Here is a 19,169-nt window from a genome sequence, read left to right on the forward strand (position 1 = left end):
CAGAGGGTAACGTGCCGAAATATTGCTTGGTCAGCACCGGTTACCCTGCAACCTGCGAAGACTCCACGAAGTGACTGGACCTGGCCAAGTAGTCTGGCACATAACCCCCAGAAACCCCTAGTGGAATTGGTCAACTTTGGACCGATCAAGGCTTACTGTTTCCCCCTGTCTCCAGGCTTTGTGCTAAGCTACGTTAGCTAGTCGTAGTCTCATATTTAGTGCCCACACATAGTAGCCGAAGTGTTTTCTCATCTCTCTAAGAGTACTAACCAAAAAGGCCCAAGTCCACCTGCTCTATGAGGTATGAACAGAATACAGAGATTGTTTTTGGGAAGCTCCCGAGTCATGCCGGGCATTGCTAAACCAGTCAAATACCAACAGTGGCTAATAAAAGTTACAATAAAAACACTCATCCCTTCAGTCAGATAGAGAGCCTAGAGTGACTGGTTGCTGAAACCAGAGGTCTCCATGCCTGCGTGCGTCCCCCCCCCCCCCCATATCTTGTTTTTCATTTGCGTTATTGAAAAAGAGGACTGGAGACGCTGACATTCTGACGCACAACTCCAAACCAGATGGGGTGGAGGACGTTGAGAAATGAGAAGTGCGGGGAAATTCCCCCATTGAGTAGCTGCGAGATTGATAAACTAAGGGGAAATGTTTTCTCGCTCTACACAGTCAAATACGGTGTTACGTTTGATGTTCAGTGAATCATAAAAGTGGTCTGGTTTATGAATTAGTGTAGAATGCAAAGAGACGCTCAGACAAGTTCGTTTCGAAAATAACATGCCGTTTTTTTCTTGATAAGACTGGAGAGATCGGAAGAAATATCGAGAGACGGCAGAGAGGAAAACCTACATCGACTTAAACCCATTTGCAGATGACACCCAACGCTAACTAGATGTTGATCTCATATAACGTACTACACCTTCTCAGCTCATGACACCTCTGGCAAGACGTCAGGGTATTTATGATCCACTAATTTAGCTTTCCAGCCACATTTAAGGAACAGAACGAGAACAACATCCTTAATATTGCCAAGCAGAGCAGACATGCACAGAAGTTTGTGCATGCTTTTATAGACTTGACTACTGCAATGCACCAAACTTCCCAAATCAGCTAAACAATTACAGCTAACATGTGTTACTTCTACTGTGCTGCCATGTTTAGCCACATTAGCTTTGCAGATTAGCATCGCCAGTACTTTCAGTACTGCCATAACATTTTGTACATATTAAAATGACTTTGGTGATCCTGGGACTTTTCATGTAGCGTGACCAACAGGTAGAATGTTTAATTTGTCCTCTACTTTGGTTTACCCGTCCAACGGTTTGGGGTTTTGTTGAGTCTTACAGTCACAACTACTAGCATGGATGAAGACCTTTACCCTTGTTTTTTTCAAATCATATATACTTCTGCAAAATCATTTTTAAAATGGTATTTCACTAGCTTCTATATGGATGTATTTTAAACTGTTAAAAACTGTCTGCTCATTAATTTCTTGTGTTGACATTCATTATACGTAAACCTAAAGCACTTTGTGGTGCAGTTGGTGTATGAATGGTGCTACATACATACGTGTGTGTGTATGTATATATATATATATATATATATATATATATATATATATATATATATATATTACCTGCAAAGCACACAACACCGGACATGAGGCAAATTCTGTGGCACAAGCAAAATCACACCTCTTCACTTCACAGTGTTATGTTAATTTAATATGTTTTATTATTAATCCAGTTACCAGAGGAAATAGAATGATAAAAACAAGGTACCAGTAAAATTGCACTTCCCTTGTATGCATTCTGTTCTGCAGACTCCCCCTGGGCCAACATCATCTTCACCTCCTTATGACGGCAATGATCCTCATCTTCATCATCCACTCAGTGTTCTTCCAAACATTCACATGTGACGGTGAAAACCCATGAAGCAGTCCTTTTACAAAAGTACACGACAGACAAAAGTTGGAAATAAACAATGACTAAGAGATATATTTACAAGACTTTTTAGGGCCAAAGTTAAAATATTAAGTAGAATCTGTGTTGAGAGGACAACAACAACAAAAAAAAAAGGTTTCCCGTAAAATAATGCCGTGCAAAAAGTACCCGCAGCAGCATTTGGGTCACCGATGTCGGGGGTAAAATTATACAGTTTATAAGAAGTGCGCTCTTTATTACACAAACTGTTGTTTACCACCCTCCATTACAGATGGTAGCCTCTGGAACATACCTTAAAGTAAACAGTAATGTGTGCACCATGTTTTCAGGCTATGTTTACAGCTTTTACAAGATATATAAATCCCACATAAAGACCCCTGCTCTCCCACTCGGAGGACTGAGATAACCGTCTGGCTATTGTGACTAAAAGATAACTCAACAAGTAGAAAGTTTCAGCGTTATTGAAGTCTGGTTCAAATACTTGGGATAAAGTTGGAAAAAAAGGACCCGTGTGCAGGATTTAGTGGAATCTAGTGAAGTTAGAAGCTAGAAGAAGTTCAAGTTGCCATGAAAGGCCCTCTCCAGAGCCAGCGTTTGGTTTGTTCTTGGCTACTGTAGAAACACGGCGGGCTCTGTGAAAGAGGACCTGCTCCCTGTGTTGATATGAATGGCTCATTCTAAGCTAACAGAAAAACAATTCTTTTACACTTTATACACTCATGAAAACATAATATTGAATATCATGCTCCATTTCTGGCAGTAGATCCCCGCCCCTAAATCCTACACACTAGTCCTTTGAGTCATTAATGTTTGAAAATGAAGGCTTGGCCATACATCTTAACATTTTTCAGAATATTTTCATTTGGCTGCACAAGCCACTTACGGTGGTTTAGGAAAAGATATTCTACTGTTTTAAGTGTGAAATTGGTGAAGAGGCAGTTTGCAAAGTCTATGGTCTGGGACTCGTGTATAAGACAATCTTACAGGCACTCAAAACTTCTGTGACTGCTGACTTGACAAATCACATGGACCCCTTGGGGGCATCTTGGTGTAAGTGTCAAAAACTTCAAAATCCCTTTCTGTACCATTGCTAAGAAAAATAAAAATAACGGAAAAGAACAGTAAAAAACAAACAAACCAACCCGATAAGATACACACAAAATAGACAAAAAGCACCACAGAAAACGTGGTCTCAGTTCCCAGTTTGGTGCGACTTCAGAGCGCTACACCTTCTGCGGGGGCGGCAGTGTTGACCGCCGACCCGCCTTCATGCGGCTGCGTGCGTACACCCGTAAGAAAAGTGCCAAGAAAACCACCGCAACGCCAAATCCACCTACTATGGTGACGGCGTGACCGTACAGGAAACAAGAGAGGAGGATGGCGATGGCTTGCCGCAGGGTCATAATGATGGTGAAGACCGCGGCGCCGAACTGGTTGATGGTGTAGAAGATGAAGAGCTGGCCGCATGCCGAGCACACAGACAGCAACACGGCGTGGAAGGCGAACTCGGAGTGGCGCGTCATGAAAGCCACCGAGTCGAAAAACGCACCCTGCTCGAGCAGCGAGCCGACGGTGAAGAGGCAGGAGAACAAGTTCACCCCGAACATCATCTGCACCGCCGACATTTTGTACTTGAACAGGTTGTCCTGCCAGTTGGAGGTGAAGCTGTCGAAGACGATGTACCCGATGAGGATGACGACCCCGCTGAAGGTGGTGACGGTGGACGGGTGCTTGCTGGGCGTGCTGGACAGCAGGAACATGCTGACGCCCATTGAGATCAGCACGGCGGTGAAGTACTCCCAGTATTCGTAGCTCTTGTGGGAGACGAGCTTACCCATGAGCATGACGGGGATGACTTTGGAGGCCTTGGCCAGGACTTGAGTGGGGAAGCTTATGTACTTGAGGGCCTCATACTGGCACCAGCTGCTCATGATGTTGGAGAGCGAGGCGAAGGAGTACTTGTACATGGGCGCGCCGTGGCGAGGCTGCTTGAACAGGAGGCACCACAGGCCCGACACGGTCAGGGCCAGGATACGGTTCATGAAGACCAAGAACTGAGAGTCCTTGAATTTCTCGCCCTCGTCTTCTGGAGTCGTGGCTCCATAGGAACGCGTCATCACCCTCTCTTGCAGGACCCCCCATGTCAGGTACGATACCTAAGAATAAGAAAACTGACGTAAGCATTTCGAGAGTGTACTTGTACGGTAAAAGTTGATTCTTGACTTTTGAGCTGAGATCATAAAAAGTAATGCATTGGGTAGTTCAGCTTTCTTTTGGCTGTGAAGTGATCCCTGTAATCAACGACGTATCTTCATCGCGGCACGTTGGTTCATTGCGGCTGTCACGTCATGGCAACAAAACTACATGTAAATACCAGGATGTATCCCTGTGCCATAGCTTTACAATGAGACGGTGTCCAGGGAAACAAAAAAAGATGGACATTTTGTACTCAAAAGGCAGTGCTAACTAAAGCAACAGTGCTAACGGAGCGAACAGTGTTTACCTGAGAGAAAACCGGATCGTTGGCACTAAACTGAACGGTGACTGAGAGCTAACCAGAGGGGGAACGCTCACGTGGGCAAACACAAAGCAAAAGCCTGCCTATGTAAACAAAGCACAAAGTGGGCGTATCGTCATTCTCTGCTCACGTCGACATAGATCTACTATATCTTTACATCAAAAATAGTTTTTTGATGCCGTTTCTGTTCTCTGAATGGCAAATAAAGAACCTTTAACGGCAGAACTTTGCAGTGCATTTTTTTGGGCTCCGTAGCTACTTAATGATCCGTGAAGTTCACTGCTTAACTTTATGGACCCTAAAAACGCTCCGTAGAGCTAAGGGTGCCTGCAGAGTTGGGCGATAACTCTTCGTGGGTTTGTCACAGCAAGCGAACCCTGTCACATTAGATGTGGTCACTTGGTCCATTGTTATTATACAAATATTGATAAGTACAACTTTAAGATGGGCCCATCCTTCGACGCAGCGCTCCGTTTGGAAGATGGCGAAGTGTCCCAGCACGTCCCTTTATAAAAACTTCACTTAAGCAGCTTTTAAAATAGCGAGGCAATCCGAGAGCAGAGCAAACTGTAAAACAAACATAAAACAACTCTCCCACAGCTGCACAAACAGAGTAAGACAGCGCATGGGATTAATGGGATTAGACCACATGCAAAAGTTGAAGGATCCCCACCTGAAGTCCGGCAGCACAAAAGATTAATTTGACGACCTGTCTGACTGACGAGCCGGAATCACCCTCGTTCCTGGGTGCAAGTGACACGTCATCCAACAGACCTGTTTTGGCCTCACTGCCAAACACACAGGTCTTTATGACAGGGAAGCAAAAGCCATTACCTGAAAGACAACATTCCAAAAAATGATTGAGCTTGATATGAAGGTGGTCGGGAAGGAACAAGTTTGTGTTCTTTTAACTGAACGTCCAAATTAGACGCGTGTGTATCACAAGCCCAAACCTGTTTCTAAGTAGTTGGTGCGCTTGAAGTAGCTAATGAGGAAGTAGCCCGGGATGATGATGGTGGAGTATCCCAGAACGTTGACGAGGAAGCGCAAGAACCAAACTTCATGCCAGCCTTCCAGTAGTGACAGCTCATCAGCAGCAACAATGGAAGGGATGAGAAGCAGCACGAATGCAGGGCAAACCCTACAGGGTGAAACAAGAAGGTATATCACAAACTGAGATATATATATCTCCGTAAAATACAGTTAAGATGATCAGTACATTACTACCCATCATATCAATGCTAGTGATGAATATCAAGTGCTATGGATTGTATTTTTTATTATTATTTGGATAAACTGACCACATATTGGGAATCTAAACAGCTACCTTCAAGCATTATAAACATATTAAACTTAATAAAGTGACATAATAAAACAGTCTTTAATAACAGTACTCCAAACTTTCTTTCTTAAGTAAAATTATTATAGTAAAACTATTAATACTGAACAATAAAACTGCATTTACATTTTTACATCAAGTGCACAATGTACCTAAATTTGCTTAATGTCTGTTCCAAGTGGAACTTTCAAATTCTATGATTCCGGACAGTCTTATGAATAGTTTTGCATACTATTTTAATTGTTATATTTTGCTTGTCAAATCTGAATCTGCAACCAGCAGTAAACGTTCTTAAAAATCTCTTCACAGACCAGCTCCATTCCCGGGGAGCTTGGCTTTCTCAAGCAAAGTGTAGAATACTACCATCACCATCCTTTCTTCATGACCGCATGTGAGGCAGGTCATCACGTAAAAACAACCACAACCTGTTGAATTAGCCGGGAAAAATGAGCTTTGCTTCATCATTACCCACACGCAGCTTTAGCAAATCCGTTAACTCAAGCACACCTGGGATAAAACCCTAGTTTTCTATGAAAAAAAAAAAGGTGTGCTCCTTGCTGTCGTGGCACTGACTGTGTATCGGATTCAAAGTAGGGCCGGGGCCTCCTCCCAGGGGGGCCTGTGAGCCCTGACTCAAACAGAGCCTCTTTGTGTGGGACCCGGCCAGCCAGCCAGCCAGCCAGCCAACCAGCCAGCGGTCCACTGCAGAGAGACCTGGGCCCTGAACAAGCAACTTATTACATGGAGGAATGCACTGCACTGCCAACCCACAGGCTGTCGCACCAAAAGCACACAGAGGCAGCTGCCAAAAATGTACCTGAGGAGTGAGAGTGCTTGTGTCTTGTAAAATTAACGCGTTATGACAGCAGATAATATGACAACAACATTCCCTCGTTTACCAGTCACATATATCTATATTAGGCTCTGTTATATGGGTGTGGTCTGGATAAATACATCTATTCATAGTAAACAAGGGAAACAAGGCAAACCGGTGTTGCACCAAATAATGTGACCCATCAGGTTATCTTGCTTCTACAGTACTTTCAGCTTAATTGCCACTGCAGTGTTTTAATCACATTATGATATTTTGATGAGTGTTAACAAATAGGGTGACTCCATTTAAGTTAGAGGTATAAGTGCTCTACACTTTAGTTTCACAGCCATCAAGATATGTGACTCTCTGGGAGACCGTTTCTATTAACACTCATTAAAGTAATACAGTATCATATTAAACACAAGCAGTAGAAACACAAAGCTAACTTAGGACAGCTGCTAGTCGTGTCACAGAATTTTAGCTAGCAGGTTGTTTGCAGACTTCAAAAACACATTGACCGTCAAAGTAATAACGAATAACTGAGATTAACAGTCAACCGACGTGATTGCCACGCTGACAAGTATATACGTCAACAGTTTGCCGAGCATTTCCACACCTAAAACTCAGTTAGCTAACGTTACTATTGATCTCCAGCGTTACCTCCATGAAAAAGATGGCATCTTCCCCCCACTCTCTGTGGCCCGACACCCGGCGACAGAATCAAACGTCTCCGCTGTAACAGAGCATGAAGCCGCACGAACCCGGCTGGTAACGATATCTTAGAAAATAAAGGATTGTCTTCTTTCGGACCAGCCGCCTTTAGCTCTGATGTCTTCAACTTATCCTCCTCAATGGCCGATGTGTTGGTTCCGGTTGGTTCACTTGAGCAGGGAAAAAAAAGCCTCTTCCTCTCCGCTCAACGCCAGAGGATGCCGGAGATGGAGAACGGCGCCCACCCGGCGACCCTGACCCCTGTCGGTGTGGAGGAGTAAACGCAAGGCAAAGTAGTTTTAACTGTAGCGCACATTTCATACACAAAGGCAAACATACTGTACATGATGCATTGATAAATCAAAAAAGAAATACAGCACAAACACGTAACAAATCAGATAAATAAATACTAGTTAGGTAGAGGGAGATAGGTAAGATAGGTAAACACAAGGTGGAACATTATGTATGTTTAGGTTCAGTCAAAGGCTAAGCTTTTAACCTGGCGCTGCTGCCTCCCTGTGCTCCTCAGATGATGAAAGCCACAAGCTTTCAAACAGTAATGGGAATAAGGAAACTAGTAAAGTAATTAAACCAGTGAAGCAAAGTTCCAAACTCCAGGAACACTTGTAGTCAAAAGAGCAACTTTTTTGGCTTTGTGCCTTAAGGCAAGAGAATTAATAAGATAGTGACACAATGCACAAACGAATACAGCAGAATAAAAGTGTCTATTCTGCATAATGAGTATCATTACTTTGCTGACAATATAATGTACATAAGTAACAATTTAAATTTGTGCACATACTGTTAATGACTCTGTTCCATTAAAGTAAGCAAAGCCAGTGAGTGAGCATGAGCTATGATTGCCACTTCTAAATGGAACGCATTATTGTTATTACTTACACTTGTGCCTTTTTCTGACATGACATTTCAAAAGGTCTGCTGTGGAACAGGCCAAATGCAGGAGTTTTACTTGTAATGGAGTGCATTTTATATTGTAGTATTTCCACTTTATTTCCTCAAGTAAAGGATCTTGTCCCACCACTGCTTTTATGCAATAAATATACTATAATTTGTCTTGCCCTCACACGCTTTTGATCAGCATGACTTAACCTACCAGAAGTTGTTGTAATATGTCGGCTAGGCCTGCATGCTAAAGCAACACTATACTATACATTTACAACTTTACTTTATTTATTTTTGCAACCAACTGTTGACATATATTTCACCTTCTCAATCTGTCATTGTATTTCCAACGTTACTATAAGCAGCATTTGATCTACATGGCTGATGTAAAATGAGAAAATTATTAAATGCTTTGAGGTGTTAATTTTTGCAGAAGAAAAAAAGGTTTTATTTGTAATGACAAACTGAAATGCAACAAAAAAAAAAAAAAAAGACTCATCTAATGCCACCAGTGTTGGACACTAATGCTCACAGACATCAGACATTAAGACATCCCAGTTTTAATGATGCAATATTAAAACAAACACCTTGCTCATTTATACAAAAGGAAAATATGCAGTATTACTTAACGATAAAAATAAACTGTCATATTAAACTTCTTCGCCTTTGTTTTTAACGTAGCCCTCAGCAACACCAGCATAACCTATAGTACAGTGTATTAATAGCACAAGTAGCTTCAGGCCATAGGCTCAATGAGGAAGTAGGTATAGTTTCACAACTCTGTTCTAGCCGTTTACCACAGAGGTTCGTCTGTGTAGAAGCTGTTACCATAATAAGTGATGTTTCCGCACGTGAATCTGCCACCGTCAAACCCTCCCATTGCCGTTTACCTGGCCAGAGGAAAGACTAATTGTTCCCTCAGATAAAGTTAAGTGTAATTAGTTGGGTTTTTCTTATGACTTTTTGCGAGCTTCTTATTCAACCTGCTATGCTGTTGGTATGTGCTTATAAAAGAGACACAGCTGAGTGGAATTTCCCGCCGCTCCACAGTCATTGTGTTATAGGAGCCATGAGGAAGAAGCTACTTACAGGAAAACAAAAGATACACCTAACCAAAGCAGCTGACAGGAAACAAAGAACAGAACTCTGTGTTTTCATGAAAGAGCTTTGTCATAAAGTGCGCTCTTTACTCTATCACTCTAGTGATTTACCGTGTGTGCATTGGTAAAAGTAAAAAAAAAGCAAAGAACAGAAAATACAGATATTTACAGATGAGCTTTAAAAGGGCTCCAAAAGCTCGTTCAATTACCAAACCTCTCCATTCCCTAAAATGGCATATACAAGTTACATTTCTTCTGTCTTTGTTTGCACCTCTGAAATATCTTTTATGAAGGTTTTTCCTCTGCTGCTACCACTGCAGAGCAGACGTTGGACAATGAGTTTGGGTGTATACAGATACCACAAATATCTCCGATGCTCCTAAACACATCGTAAGATGTCCCCAAAATCCCCTCTACCCAGAAAAAAGTACAATACGCGAGCAAAGTGAGGTTTTTTTTCTATTTTATTACAAAATAAACAAACTGCTTATATTAACTAAACAGGGCAGTGTAATTACACACCAAAGTAAATGAACAGTTACTGCAGATTAAGGACTAGATGAGATAAATAGAGACAACTGCTTCACAACAGGAAGTAGCAAACCTAAAATAAAATCATTAGGATGAAGCTGCATTTTGTGTCATATATTAAATTTGTATTTGGGCTACCACTTTTCTAATAAATAGCAGCATGTGATTAGTTTGTCTTCGTAGGATTGCAAGTCTCACACAGTTTTACATTTAGTAAATGGAACATTAATTTTGTACCACAAAAAGACTTTCTATGGCAACAATGAAAGGCAGTGAAATGAAATGCATCATAGCACTGACGAAGTTTGAGAAACTGTGAAACATAGAAATTTGAATGTTCAATTTCTAGCCATTAAAACTAGGTTAATGTGATTAAGAGGTAGAATTTTTGATGGACATTGAACATGTTGATAGACAGTTTGGCACTCGCATTGAGGTGGCTTTGTTTCAACCCCACCAGACGCATGCGGAAACGAGCAGAAAAATTGAACACATTTTTTTTTTAATTTAATTTTTTGTTCAATTAAGCAGAATCACTCTCTTTGTCAGAGGGAAGTAAGATTTATATGTGCACATATGTCTAGATAATGGATAAATATAAATCAAATCAGAATGTACTACAAAAAGAGGCACTATTTAATGAAAACGTCCAACCCAAATGCAGCTGTTTTTTGTTTTTTATAAATCAAAAAGTTTCAGCCGCAGTAAAGCTCCAGGAAAATTTCACGACTGTTGTTAAGCCTATGATCCAGCTCAAAACTTCACACTGACCACCGACCTCCCGGAGATCTGGATGTCATCAAAAGGAAATAGAGCCAGAATCTGAAAGACAAGGATACGAAAAGTCACATCTCACTGATGCCTTCTCTCACGGTCTGTGGCAGTCCTCACCAAATGACAGGAAAAACTAAATACCCGACGCCCAGTATGAACGCAAGCATTGCAGTTGAAGTCATGGAAGTAAAGATGAGAATAAATACATATTTGACGTGAGAATTAAGTATGTAGAATTAACTCAAAATGAACTACAGTGCCCATGTTCCTCGTATGAAAGGAACGTGTGCCCCAGTGAAAGAGCGTGGCTCACTGATGTGTTTTTCACTATGTGTGGAGGTCCAGTCTACACTGATGTTCCTGTAACTGTCAATCACAATAACTTACGTCATCATTGCCGTCAGCCAGATCCAGCGCCGTTTCGTCCTCCATGTTTCGCAGCATCGTGTCAGCGCCGGACTGGCAGAGGAGGTTGGCGATGTCGGCGTCCTGCCTGCCCACTGCGAGATGCAGCGGCGTGCAGCCGTTAAACATGGCGGCATCCACATTGGCTCCCCTGCTGAGCAGCAGCTTCACCGATGTGTTGTCATGCAGCTCGGCGGCGAGATGAAGTGCTGTTTTCCCACTGGTACCTTCCTGCGAGAGGCGTGGATGGAAAATAGTAATGAGAAATTCCAGAGTTACACAAATGGGAAAATACCAGAAAGTTAGTCAATTACATTTTTGAAAGTTTGAAAGTACGGACATATTTCTATTCATTTTGCATTCTGCAAGCTTGGAAGAAAAGGATGTAGTAAGTAACAATAAAAATAAAAATCATTATAATTATAATAAATTTAAATAAGCCGAATGTAAGGCACAGCGATATCTTTGACCGGTGATTTAAACTGAGAGGAATGTCTGGGGTAGTTTCGGGACTGTTCCCTTCCATCAATAGAAAGTTAAGAGTGGCTGACCAGCCTAATCATATCTCAAATCTAATTATGTCTCCATGAATCCTACAGGAAGCCCTGAGCTCAGCTCATATCACTGTCAGCATTGCACGAGTGCAGCAGATTTATAGACGAGAACACAACATAAGGCCAGGAGCAGTAAACACAGTTTGAAAGGGATAAGTGTGATTATAAATACTGAAACACTGCTGGATCATGTGAAGGACACTACTGGAAAAATCCTACCCAGAAACTAATTGAACAAACTTTTAAAAACTTTTTTTTCCTTCTTCAAAATATATGCCGAGAGAGACGACGCATAGCTTGAATCTTATAAGTGGCCGGTCAGGTACAGCTGGCTGCAGGTAGAAGCTTACTGGGACAATCTGAAGCTGATTTAGAAGGTCATTTCACACCAAATTACATAGAAACTGAAGCATTCTATGAAATAGAACGAGCCATGTGATGTAGTTCAGTAAGGAGTCATTTCACAGACTAACCTGGATATTCAAGTCTGCTCCCTTTTTCCCCAGGAGCTTCATAATCTGATGTTGCCTGTTCAGTGCAGCCAAGTGAAGACAGGCGAGACCTGCAAGGACACACCTTGTTTCAAATATGGAACATGGGGTTCATTTTGAGGTCATGAGAGATAGAAAAATGTATTGTAAAAAGTAAGTTTTTCCAAAAATCAAATTGAAACCACGAAGACATGCTGCAGATCAGCTACAAATTGGTTTTGCAAACACGCCACATCTGTGCTACCCTTGCAACTGTTGCTATTTATAAACAAAGCTGTGGGACCAGAAAATACGGCCTCACATCCCCATTTGATTTGCCCCGAAGTGCTGAAGCTAGAGAGGTCGCAAAACAGTGAATTTGACAGATTTATTTCAATTATGATGTTTCCTTTCATGCTATAATGGTTTAGCAAAGGCAACAAAGTTAATTATTTCCTTGAAACATCTGACAACATTAAAAGACAAGTCTTGGCCTAAACGCACCAAAAGGCTATGATGTATTTGGACATCTGAGTTTACATAATCTAAGAAGTTCAAATTCAGACACCCACGGACAATTAATCCCACATAAAAAGAACAGCAATTAGCCGTTGGCTGATTAAGGCGCTGCAGCGGTTGGTCTTTTTCCTCACCTCTCCAGTTCTGGGTCTCGAGGACCGGCGCCAGCTTGCTGGGGGAAACCTCTCTGGTCATTTCGGTGGCGCACTCCGTCTGCCCATGCTGGCAGGCCACATGCAGCGCCGTGTTCCCCTCCTGGTCCTGCAGCTCCAAACTGGCCCCTTTCTCCACCAGGCCCTTCACCACGTCTGTCAGGTTCAGGTAGGTGGCCAGGTGCAAAGGGCTCTGAGGATCACAACAGACAAGGTGTAAGCATGTGTAACGCCATCAAAACAGCTGGTCTCCGTTTGAATTAAATAGCATTTATTTATCATAACCAATGCATGTCAGAATGTTAAGTCAATAAAAAGATTGATTGATTAAAGATGGATTTTGGACTGCTCAGCTGGACAAAATAAAGAATTTGAAGATTTTCTACCATAAAGACATTTGTCGAATAATGTAAAATCATCATTTTACAAAGTCAATAGCAGATAGTTGCCGAGGTTTCTTTGTAGTTACTGTCCTTCACCTCTGCCTATTTTACTTCAGTCACTGCTTTTCCCAGAATGCATTTGAACTACCACCAGAGAACCTGTTTCAGTAGAGTATCAATGAAATCCAGCTGTTGGTGATGAATAAAGAAAATACAGAGAATATTCAAGTTGAGAAAGTGAGAGTCGCACCTTCGGTCCAAAACAAACAGGTGCTTGCGGTCGCAATGCAGTCTGATCTGAGTAGAATTAAAGCTCTATGACGGCTCTCATTTTTGGATATAATTTATCATCAGTCGGACTGAATTGCATCTGTGCAAAACACAGTAAAACTACAAAAAAAAGGCACAGAAATGCATCGTCATTGGCTTTTTTTTTTTTTTTAAATCAGTATGCAAACCACTTGGGGGGGATTTTATTTTTAAAAAACCTGACGGGGTTAAGAAGAATTGATCTTGTGAGGTCTTAAAATGACTACTGAGAGGAAATTAGGCAACCAAAACGCCTAACTGAGTCACTGCATTAAGTGCTGAGTCTTAACTTCAAATGTTTCCTTTTGACAGTTCTGTCAGTTTGCTGTATTTTTGGTTTCTACACGAGCAAAGACTCCGACTGGTCTGACATCTTGAAGGACTGGAACAATTTTCATACACCCACATCCACACTAGGATAAAGTCCACAGCTCCCTGTGGTGCCATTTCTACAGGAGGTAGAGGAGGGGAGTTTCCATTCAAAGTCCCTTATGAGTTCAAAACTGGAACCACCCACAGTGACGTCCTTGAGAGAGGACGGACTGCAAATAAAGAGGAACAAGAGCTCTCTGGAACTACCGAGGTATAAATAATGCCACTGTTTCCACGATCAAGACACAAGACTGTGAGGAAGTCACTTTGGATCCAAAAATTCCAGCAGAAGCTGCAGTGCGCTTGTGTAGCAGAGAGAGTCGCGTTGCTCTTACCTGGTATAAGTTGTTTTGGATGTCCAGGACTTCTTTTGGGAAGAGCTGTATCAACTGTTGAGCAATGAATTTGTCTTCATGGATGATTGCTAAGTGCAGGATTCTACAGGAGCGGCACAGAAAATATAAACATCTTTATCCATCGTGATTGCAAAAAAAACAACTAGCAAACATTGAGCAATCGTCACCCACAAAAGCAGTAGTAGAGTAACATACTGCATTTCAACAAGAGACAGAAAACATTGCCTCACAATTTTCCTCAGAGTTCATCTCGAGAGACAACCCTCGAAATGCAACACCTAGTGGGCTAAATGGCAAGATTTAGTGGTTGGAGGTATTGAGCAATACAATCATTTTGTGTTTTTTTAAATAGCAGAGAGAGATGTTAAAGTAAAGGGGCGTGTTAAAACCACCCATTAGAAGGTGCATCCTTGTAGGCTTTAGTTGACAAAAAAACAAAAACAACAAGGACACGCTAACCTCAAACACTGAGTGGGAAGTTGTAGCAAACAAATGTGTGCAAAAAGCAGGAAATGGCAGCGAGCATTGGTGCTTAATTTAGACTAAACTAGAGCAATACAAACAGCCTCGTCTGAAAAACGGTTAGAAGAGATTCAAATCAAAGTTCAGCATCAAGTTGCCTTAAACGTCGGGCTGCGTAGCGAACGCTGAAGCTGGATTCTAGTCACGCAGCAGCATGAGGACGTCATTGTATTCAAGCAGACAGTGTGCTGCAGGATCTATGTTTCTGCAGTTCCTGTGCTCTCAGCAATGACTTTAAATGTTGCTTATCAATTCAGAGAGCTCTCTCACTTTATCTACGTCTTATCCATCGATAAAATCTACTTGTATTATCTTGCTTCAATTCTTTGATGTTGACGTTGTTTGAATATAAAAAATAACCAGGCGACCCAGCAATGATGATTATGATCCTCGTTTGATTATTTAATATAAAGTGGAATAAAGTCAACTACTGTTAATCATTAAAAATGTGTTTAAATATGTTTCATTGGGACTCAAAACATTATATCAGGGGATGGAATCAAAAGGGTGAGATGATGGTGATATGTAGCCAAAGCCTCAGAATAAAGATTATTATTACAGATTTCTTGCAACAATTGGAAGTAAACCACAACCACAGCAATACGACCAATTCTGTGTAACTGGTTACGAAACTTCTCTCTGACAAAACCGCTGTGTTACTAAATATAACTGGAGCTGAACAATTAGTCGATTGACAAAAAAAAATTGATCAGCAACTATTTTGATTATTGACAACATTTTTCATCTTTTTTTCAATAAGCTGGTATTAATTTCACAAATGTTAGCATTTTCTGCTTTTTTTAAATGAAAGCAAAGTGAACAACTTTGGGTTTTGGACTGTGATTGAATGGGACTATGGCCTCTTTCAGTATATTATAGACTAAACAGCTCATCAATTTATCAACAACAGGATTGATCGTTAGTTGCAGCCCTAAATATAACCGAGTGTGCAGTACATATTATTACGTTTTTTTTTAAAAACACACAAAACAAAAACATGTAGGCTATAAGTAACTTTAGACCAATTTCAAACCATTAAAAACTAGAAAAAAGCTGAACGGAGAGAAAACTGAACAGTTTTCCGATTCAAATATCTGTGTTGAATAGAAATGAATCCATCAATAAATTATCTCAATATTGGTATACGTGTACTGATAATGTGTCTCACAGGAAAGCAACATGATGAATCAGTTTAAAGTCACCACCGCCTGATTTAAATGGCTGCAGGATAATAGATCTGCCAATCAGCTATTCAGCCCTGTGAGCAAACCTCTTTGTGTGAAAGAGACTTCCTGGTTTGAGTAAGACTTGAATGAATAAAACCTAAAAAAAAAAATAATTAAAAAAAAAAAAAATCCCACAGGGGAAAAAAGTCCCGTTTGCATGATTGTCTCTCAGTGTAAGCAGCACAGTGTGGTGTGTTTCAGGTGTCTTTTTTTCCCCCTCCCAGGTATCTATAGTTAGGGTGTGAGAATGAAACCATGTGGCCCCAACAACCAGCAAGCGGAAATGAAAAGAGGTCAGAGACACAACAACACTTCTACAATAGTGAGAACGACGTCAATCACTGGATTACACTAGAGAGGCTGCAGGAGTCGTGAGCGGTTCACGTCAAAAGGCCGATGACTTGGCAAACACTGTTGGGGTGTTTTGGATTGTCTGCGAAAAAAGCAGCAGGTTCATTGACGCATACTGAGAAATGAATGGCGGCAAAAAAAACAGCCATTGTGACGGGTCACCAACTGACATAGATGTGTGGTGTGGCAGAAATAAAGGTCGCGGGATCCACCTATATACACACAACATGCACACACTGCCCTATCCTGATCAACAAGTTTCTTGGGATCAAAAGCCGTCCACTGGGCCTCCTCACAGCATGTGCTTTGTCTGTGCTGCATGGGGAAGTCCAGGCCTTTCTGTTTCACTTCTGTTTTCTCACTGTGAGAAACGCCTCAGAGGAGTCCGTCCACATTCATGACAAGGAACGAAGTTCAGTACAAAAAAAGTGCAGTATCACAGCGCTCTGAAATCCCCTACAGAACCAGTATCACAAGAAGAACTGTGCCTACAAATTGTCATTTACAGACTGCCATTGACTTTCATTTATGGGTATTTTAAAATCATCTCATCATCTCCAATGGAATAAAAGAGAATCTGGTTTTTTTTTTTAGCAGCCATTAGAGCTGGAACAAAAGTTTTGATCATTTAGGGTCATTTTCAAGCAACGATGCCTTATATAGTCCTCTCAAATATGATGATTTTTTTTTTCTGTTGCTCTCTGGTTTAGATAATTGTAAAGATAATATCTAAGTGTTTTGGGCTTATGGGGGGATTTTTTGTGGGGGGGGGGGGGGGGGGATTTTCTGACATTTTATTGATAAAACAGAAAAATCGATGATTTAAATAATAATTAGTTGCAGATCTAACCACAAGTGCTACTAGTGTTAAAATAAAGCAGCTGACGTGGAAATGTAAAATACATTTACGAGAGATGATGATTAAAAATTCTGGTCTAAATTGAATTCTCTCTCCCTCCAACTTTGGTCGTTTTGGGATCGACTACTGCAGACCACTACACGAGAGGCAAACGTTATTGGTGACAAATTTGGTTAAAATGCAAGTCACCGAGTTTAAACTTTACCCAGCAGTGTGCAACAGTGGGGCGTTGAGCACGCTAAGAAAAGCTGAGCTTGTGCATAAGAAATTGAAAAAAAAATGAACAAAAACATACGTGTCTCCATCTTCAGTGATAGTGGTGAGCAAGTTCTCCTCCTGTTCAGTGAGTTCAGAGCTCTGTGCTCGCTCCTCCTGGGCGCTGGAGAGCGTGCAGCCCCCTACTATCTCCGACAGACTCTCCACCGTGATGGACGAGGAGCCGTAGGCTGAGTCCAGGCGCTCCTCTCCGGCGGGACCCTTGTCCCTCGGCCCGCTAAAGTCGGCGCTCGACTCGCGGGGCTCCTCCGACCTCAGTACGGAGCGATACGAGTCAATGCCCGAGTCTGTGCGGTTATCCTCCTGCAAGTCATCTTTCCTACAGTCGTCGCTCGCCATGGTGGTGGTGGCGTCGCTTGGCTTCCCCTCCCTCCTTCCGCGAGGATTTAAAGGCTGCTATCGGGTGTTCTCCGTGATGTGACCGGACTCCGCGGACAGCCTACTGACACCTGAGGAAACCGCTCCTTTGTAAAACCAGAGGAATGCGCCGCTTCGTTTCATGCCACTAAGCGATAATACATTACTTCACAGCAACAGGCCTTCGCTCTCAATCGATTATAGATGTATTTTAAAGTTTCGAACTATGGTACGGTAATTCCAAACTTCGTGAAAAGGGTTAAAATCAAGCTAAAACGAGTCTGTGCGGCCGCCCGTCGTCGAGATATCCGGTAACAGCAGCTCCAGGCAGAGCAATGAAAGGCGAAGCTGTTTTTGTCAAGCGGGGGAATCCCCAATGCGCGTGAGCAAACGTACACATGCATACACACAGGCTCGCGCCACACATAACTTCAACTGGAAGAGCGTCAAGATTCAACTGTCAAAGTAAAAGCGGAAGTGATGAGATTTTCAAAATAAGATTGTATTAAAAAAATACCACAACTTCAGTGGGTCTAGCTCTGAGTTTAATTAACTATATAAGTACAAATTGTTCTACTTTAAATCACAACTAATCATTTAGCAAGATATACGTTGACTCTATTTATCCCAAGGGAAACTGTTGTACCGCAGTTGGAGTATAATATGAAAGAGTACAAATAAACTGCAAATACAAAATATCAATAAGGTACACATCCAAAATATACACAATGCCAAACATATTAACAGGTTAACGGTAAGGGTCATTCTGGGTGAGGTGCATATAGATATGAGTAGTGACATATAGTCCTAATCTTTGCTGTTGCAGGCTTGTCACTGGTTGCAGCATGAAACCACAGACACTTTATTATTCAAAGGATTAACCTGAACAAGCCAGTTTACATAAATCTTACAGAAACATGAAACATATTTTATTTTGTATTGATCTCTGTCAAAAATGGACAAAAAGTTCCTATTTGCCCCATATTCTCTGTTTTGGGTAGAGTCCTACAAGAAAAGATAATATATGTAAGCAGAGTTTACATTTTTGACCTCCCAAAAGTTCAGGAATAACCCAGCTATCATTTATTTCTTCCTTTACCGTCTTGAAAATGCTTATTGTGGTTTGGCCATTAGAGGGCTCACTACTGCTGAGGGTCAGATTCATCATAATATAGTTTATAAAACAATACTGACTGTCAGAGAGAAACCTTTACTGCTGCCAACCACCATCTGTTTTCATGTTATCTACTGTAATGTTTGCTCATTCCATTTTATGCCAGGAGTCCAGTCCAATGTCTATACTGTGGGCTTTGATAAACAAAGTCTTGCGTGCCAGGATTGTACGGTAAAGGGTTCCTGTGTTTACAAAGGTGAAACGGAAATGACAGGAATGCAGAATATTATTTCATACATTCTTCT

At 41.5% G+C, this 19,169-nt stretch overlaps 2 protein-coding genes across 2 annotated transcripts; both read right to left on the minus strand.

Annotated features, from left to right (window-relative positions):
• Positions 1 to 1,715: 1,715 nt before the first annotated feature.
• Positions 1,716 to 7,497, minus strand: slc35b2 (solute carrier family 35 member B2). Its single transcript, XM_068737366.1, has 4 exons — positions 7,281 to 7,497; positions 5,421 to 5,608; positions 5,141 to 5,301; positions 1,716 to 4,105 (listed from the first exon to the last, which is right to left on the minus strand). The coding sequence occupies exons 1-4, from the start codon at positions 7,298 to 7,300 to the stop codon at positions 3,173 to 3,175; spliced, it is 1,302 nt and encodes a 433-aa protein (XP_068593467.1). The 5' UTR covers positions 7,301 to 7,497; the 3' UTR covers positions 1,716 to 3,172.
• A 2,283-nt stretch (positions 7,498 to 9,780) lies between these two features.
• nfkbie (nuclear factor of kappa light polypeptide gene enhancer in B-cells inhibitor, epsilon) lies at positions 9,781 to 18,114 on the minus strand. Its single transcript, XM_068737324.1, has 6 exons — positions 17,413 to 18,114; positions 14,139 to 14,241; positions 12,722 to 12,932; positions 12,072 to 12,160; positions 11,027 to 11,275; positions 9,781 to 10,687 (listed from the first exon to the last, which is right to left on the minus strand). Exons 1-6 carry the CDS (start codon positions 17,730 to 17,732, stop codon positions 10,619 to 10,621), a joined length of 1,041 nt encoding a protein of 346 aa, XP_068593425.1. The 5' UTR covers positions 17,733 to 18,114; the 3' UTR covers positions 9,781 to 10,618.
• Between the last annotated feature and the right edge of the window lie 1,055 nt (positions 18,115 to 19,169).

This window comes from Cebidichthys violaceus, unplaced genomic scaffold (assembly GCF_023349555.1).
Source record: "Cebidichthys violaceus isolate CVI_PGR_0920_01 unplaced genomic scaffold, fCebVio1.0.p SCAF_78, whole genome shotgun sequence".
Taxonomy (NCBI): Eukaryota; Metazoa; Chordata; class Actinopteri; order Perciformes; family Stichaeidae; genus Cebidichthys; species Cebidichthys violaceus.

Bases quoted from the DNA above. Each gene is read 5' to 3' on its own strand.
- slc35b2 (XM_068737366.1), bottom strand. From the start codon at position 7,300: ATGCCATCTTTTTCATGGAG. The intron at 5,302-5,420 runs GTTTGGGCTTGT...GTTGTCTTTCAG, and splicing joins CACCAACTACTTAGAAACAG to GTAATGGCTTTTGCTTCCCT. The intron at 4,106-5,140 runs GTGGGGATCCTT...TCTTATTCTTAG, and splicing joins TTTGTGCTGCCGGACTTCAG to GTATCGTACCTGACATGGGG.
- nfkbie (XM_068737324.1), bottom strand. From the start codon at position 17,732: ATGGCGAGCGACGACTGTAGGAAAGATGACTTGCAGGAGGATAACCGC. The intron at 12,933-14,138 runs GTAAGAGCAACG...TGTGATCCTCAG, and splicing joins TCCAAAACAACTTATACCAG to AGCCCTTTGCACCTGGCCAC. The intron at 12,161-12,721 runs GTGAGGAAAAAG...GTGTCCTTGCAG, and splicing joins CGAGACCCAGAACTGGAGAG to GTCTCGCCTGTCTTCACTTG.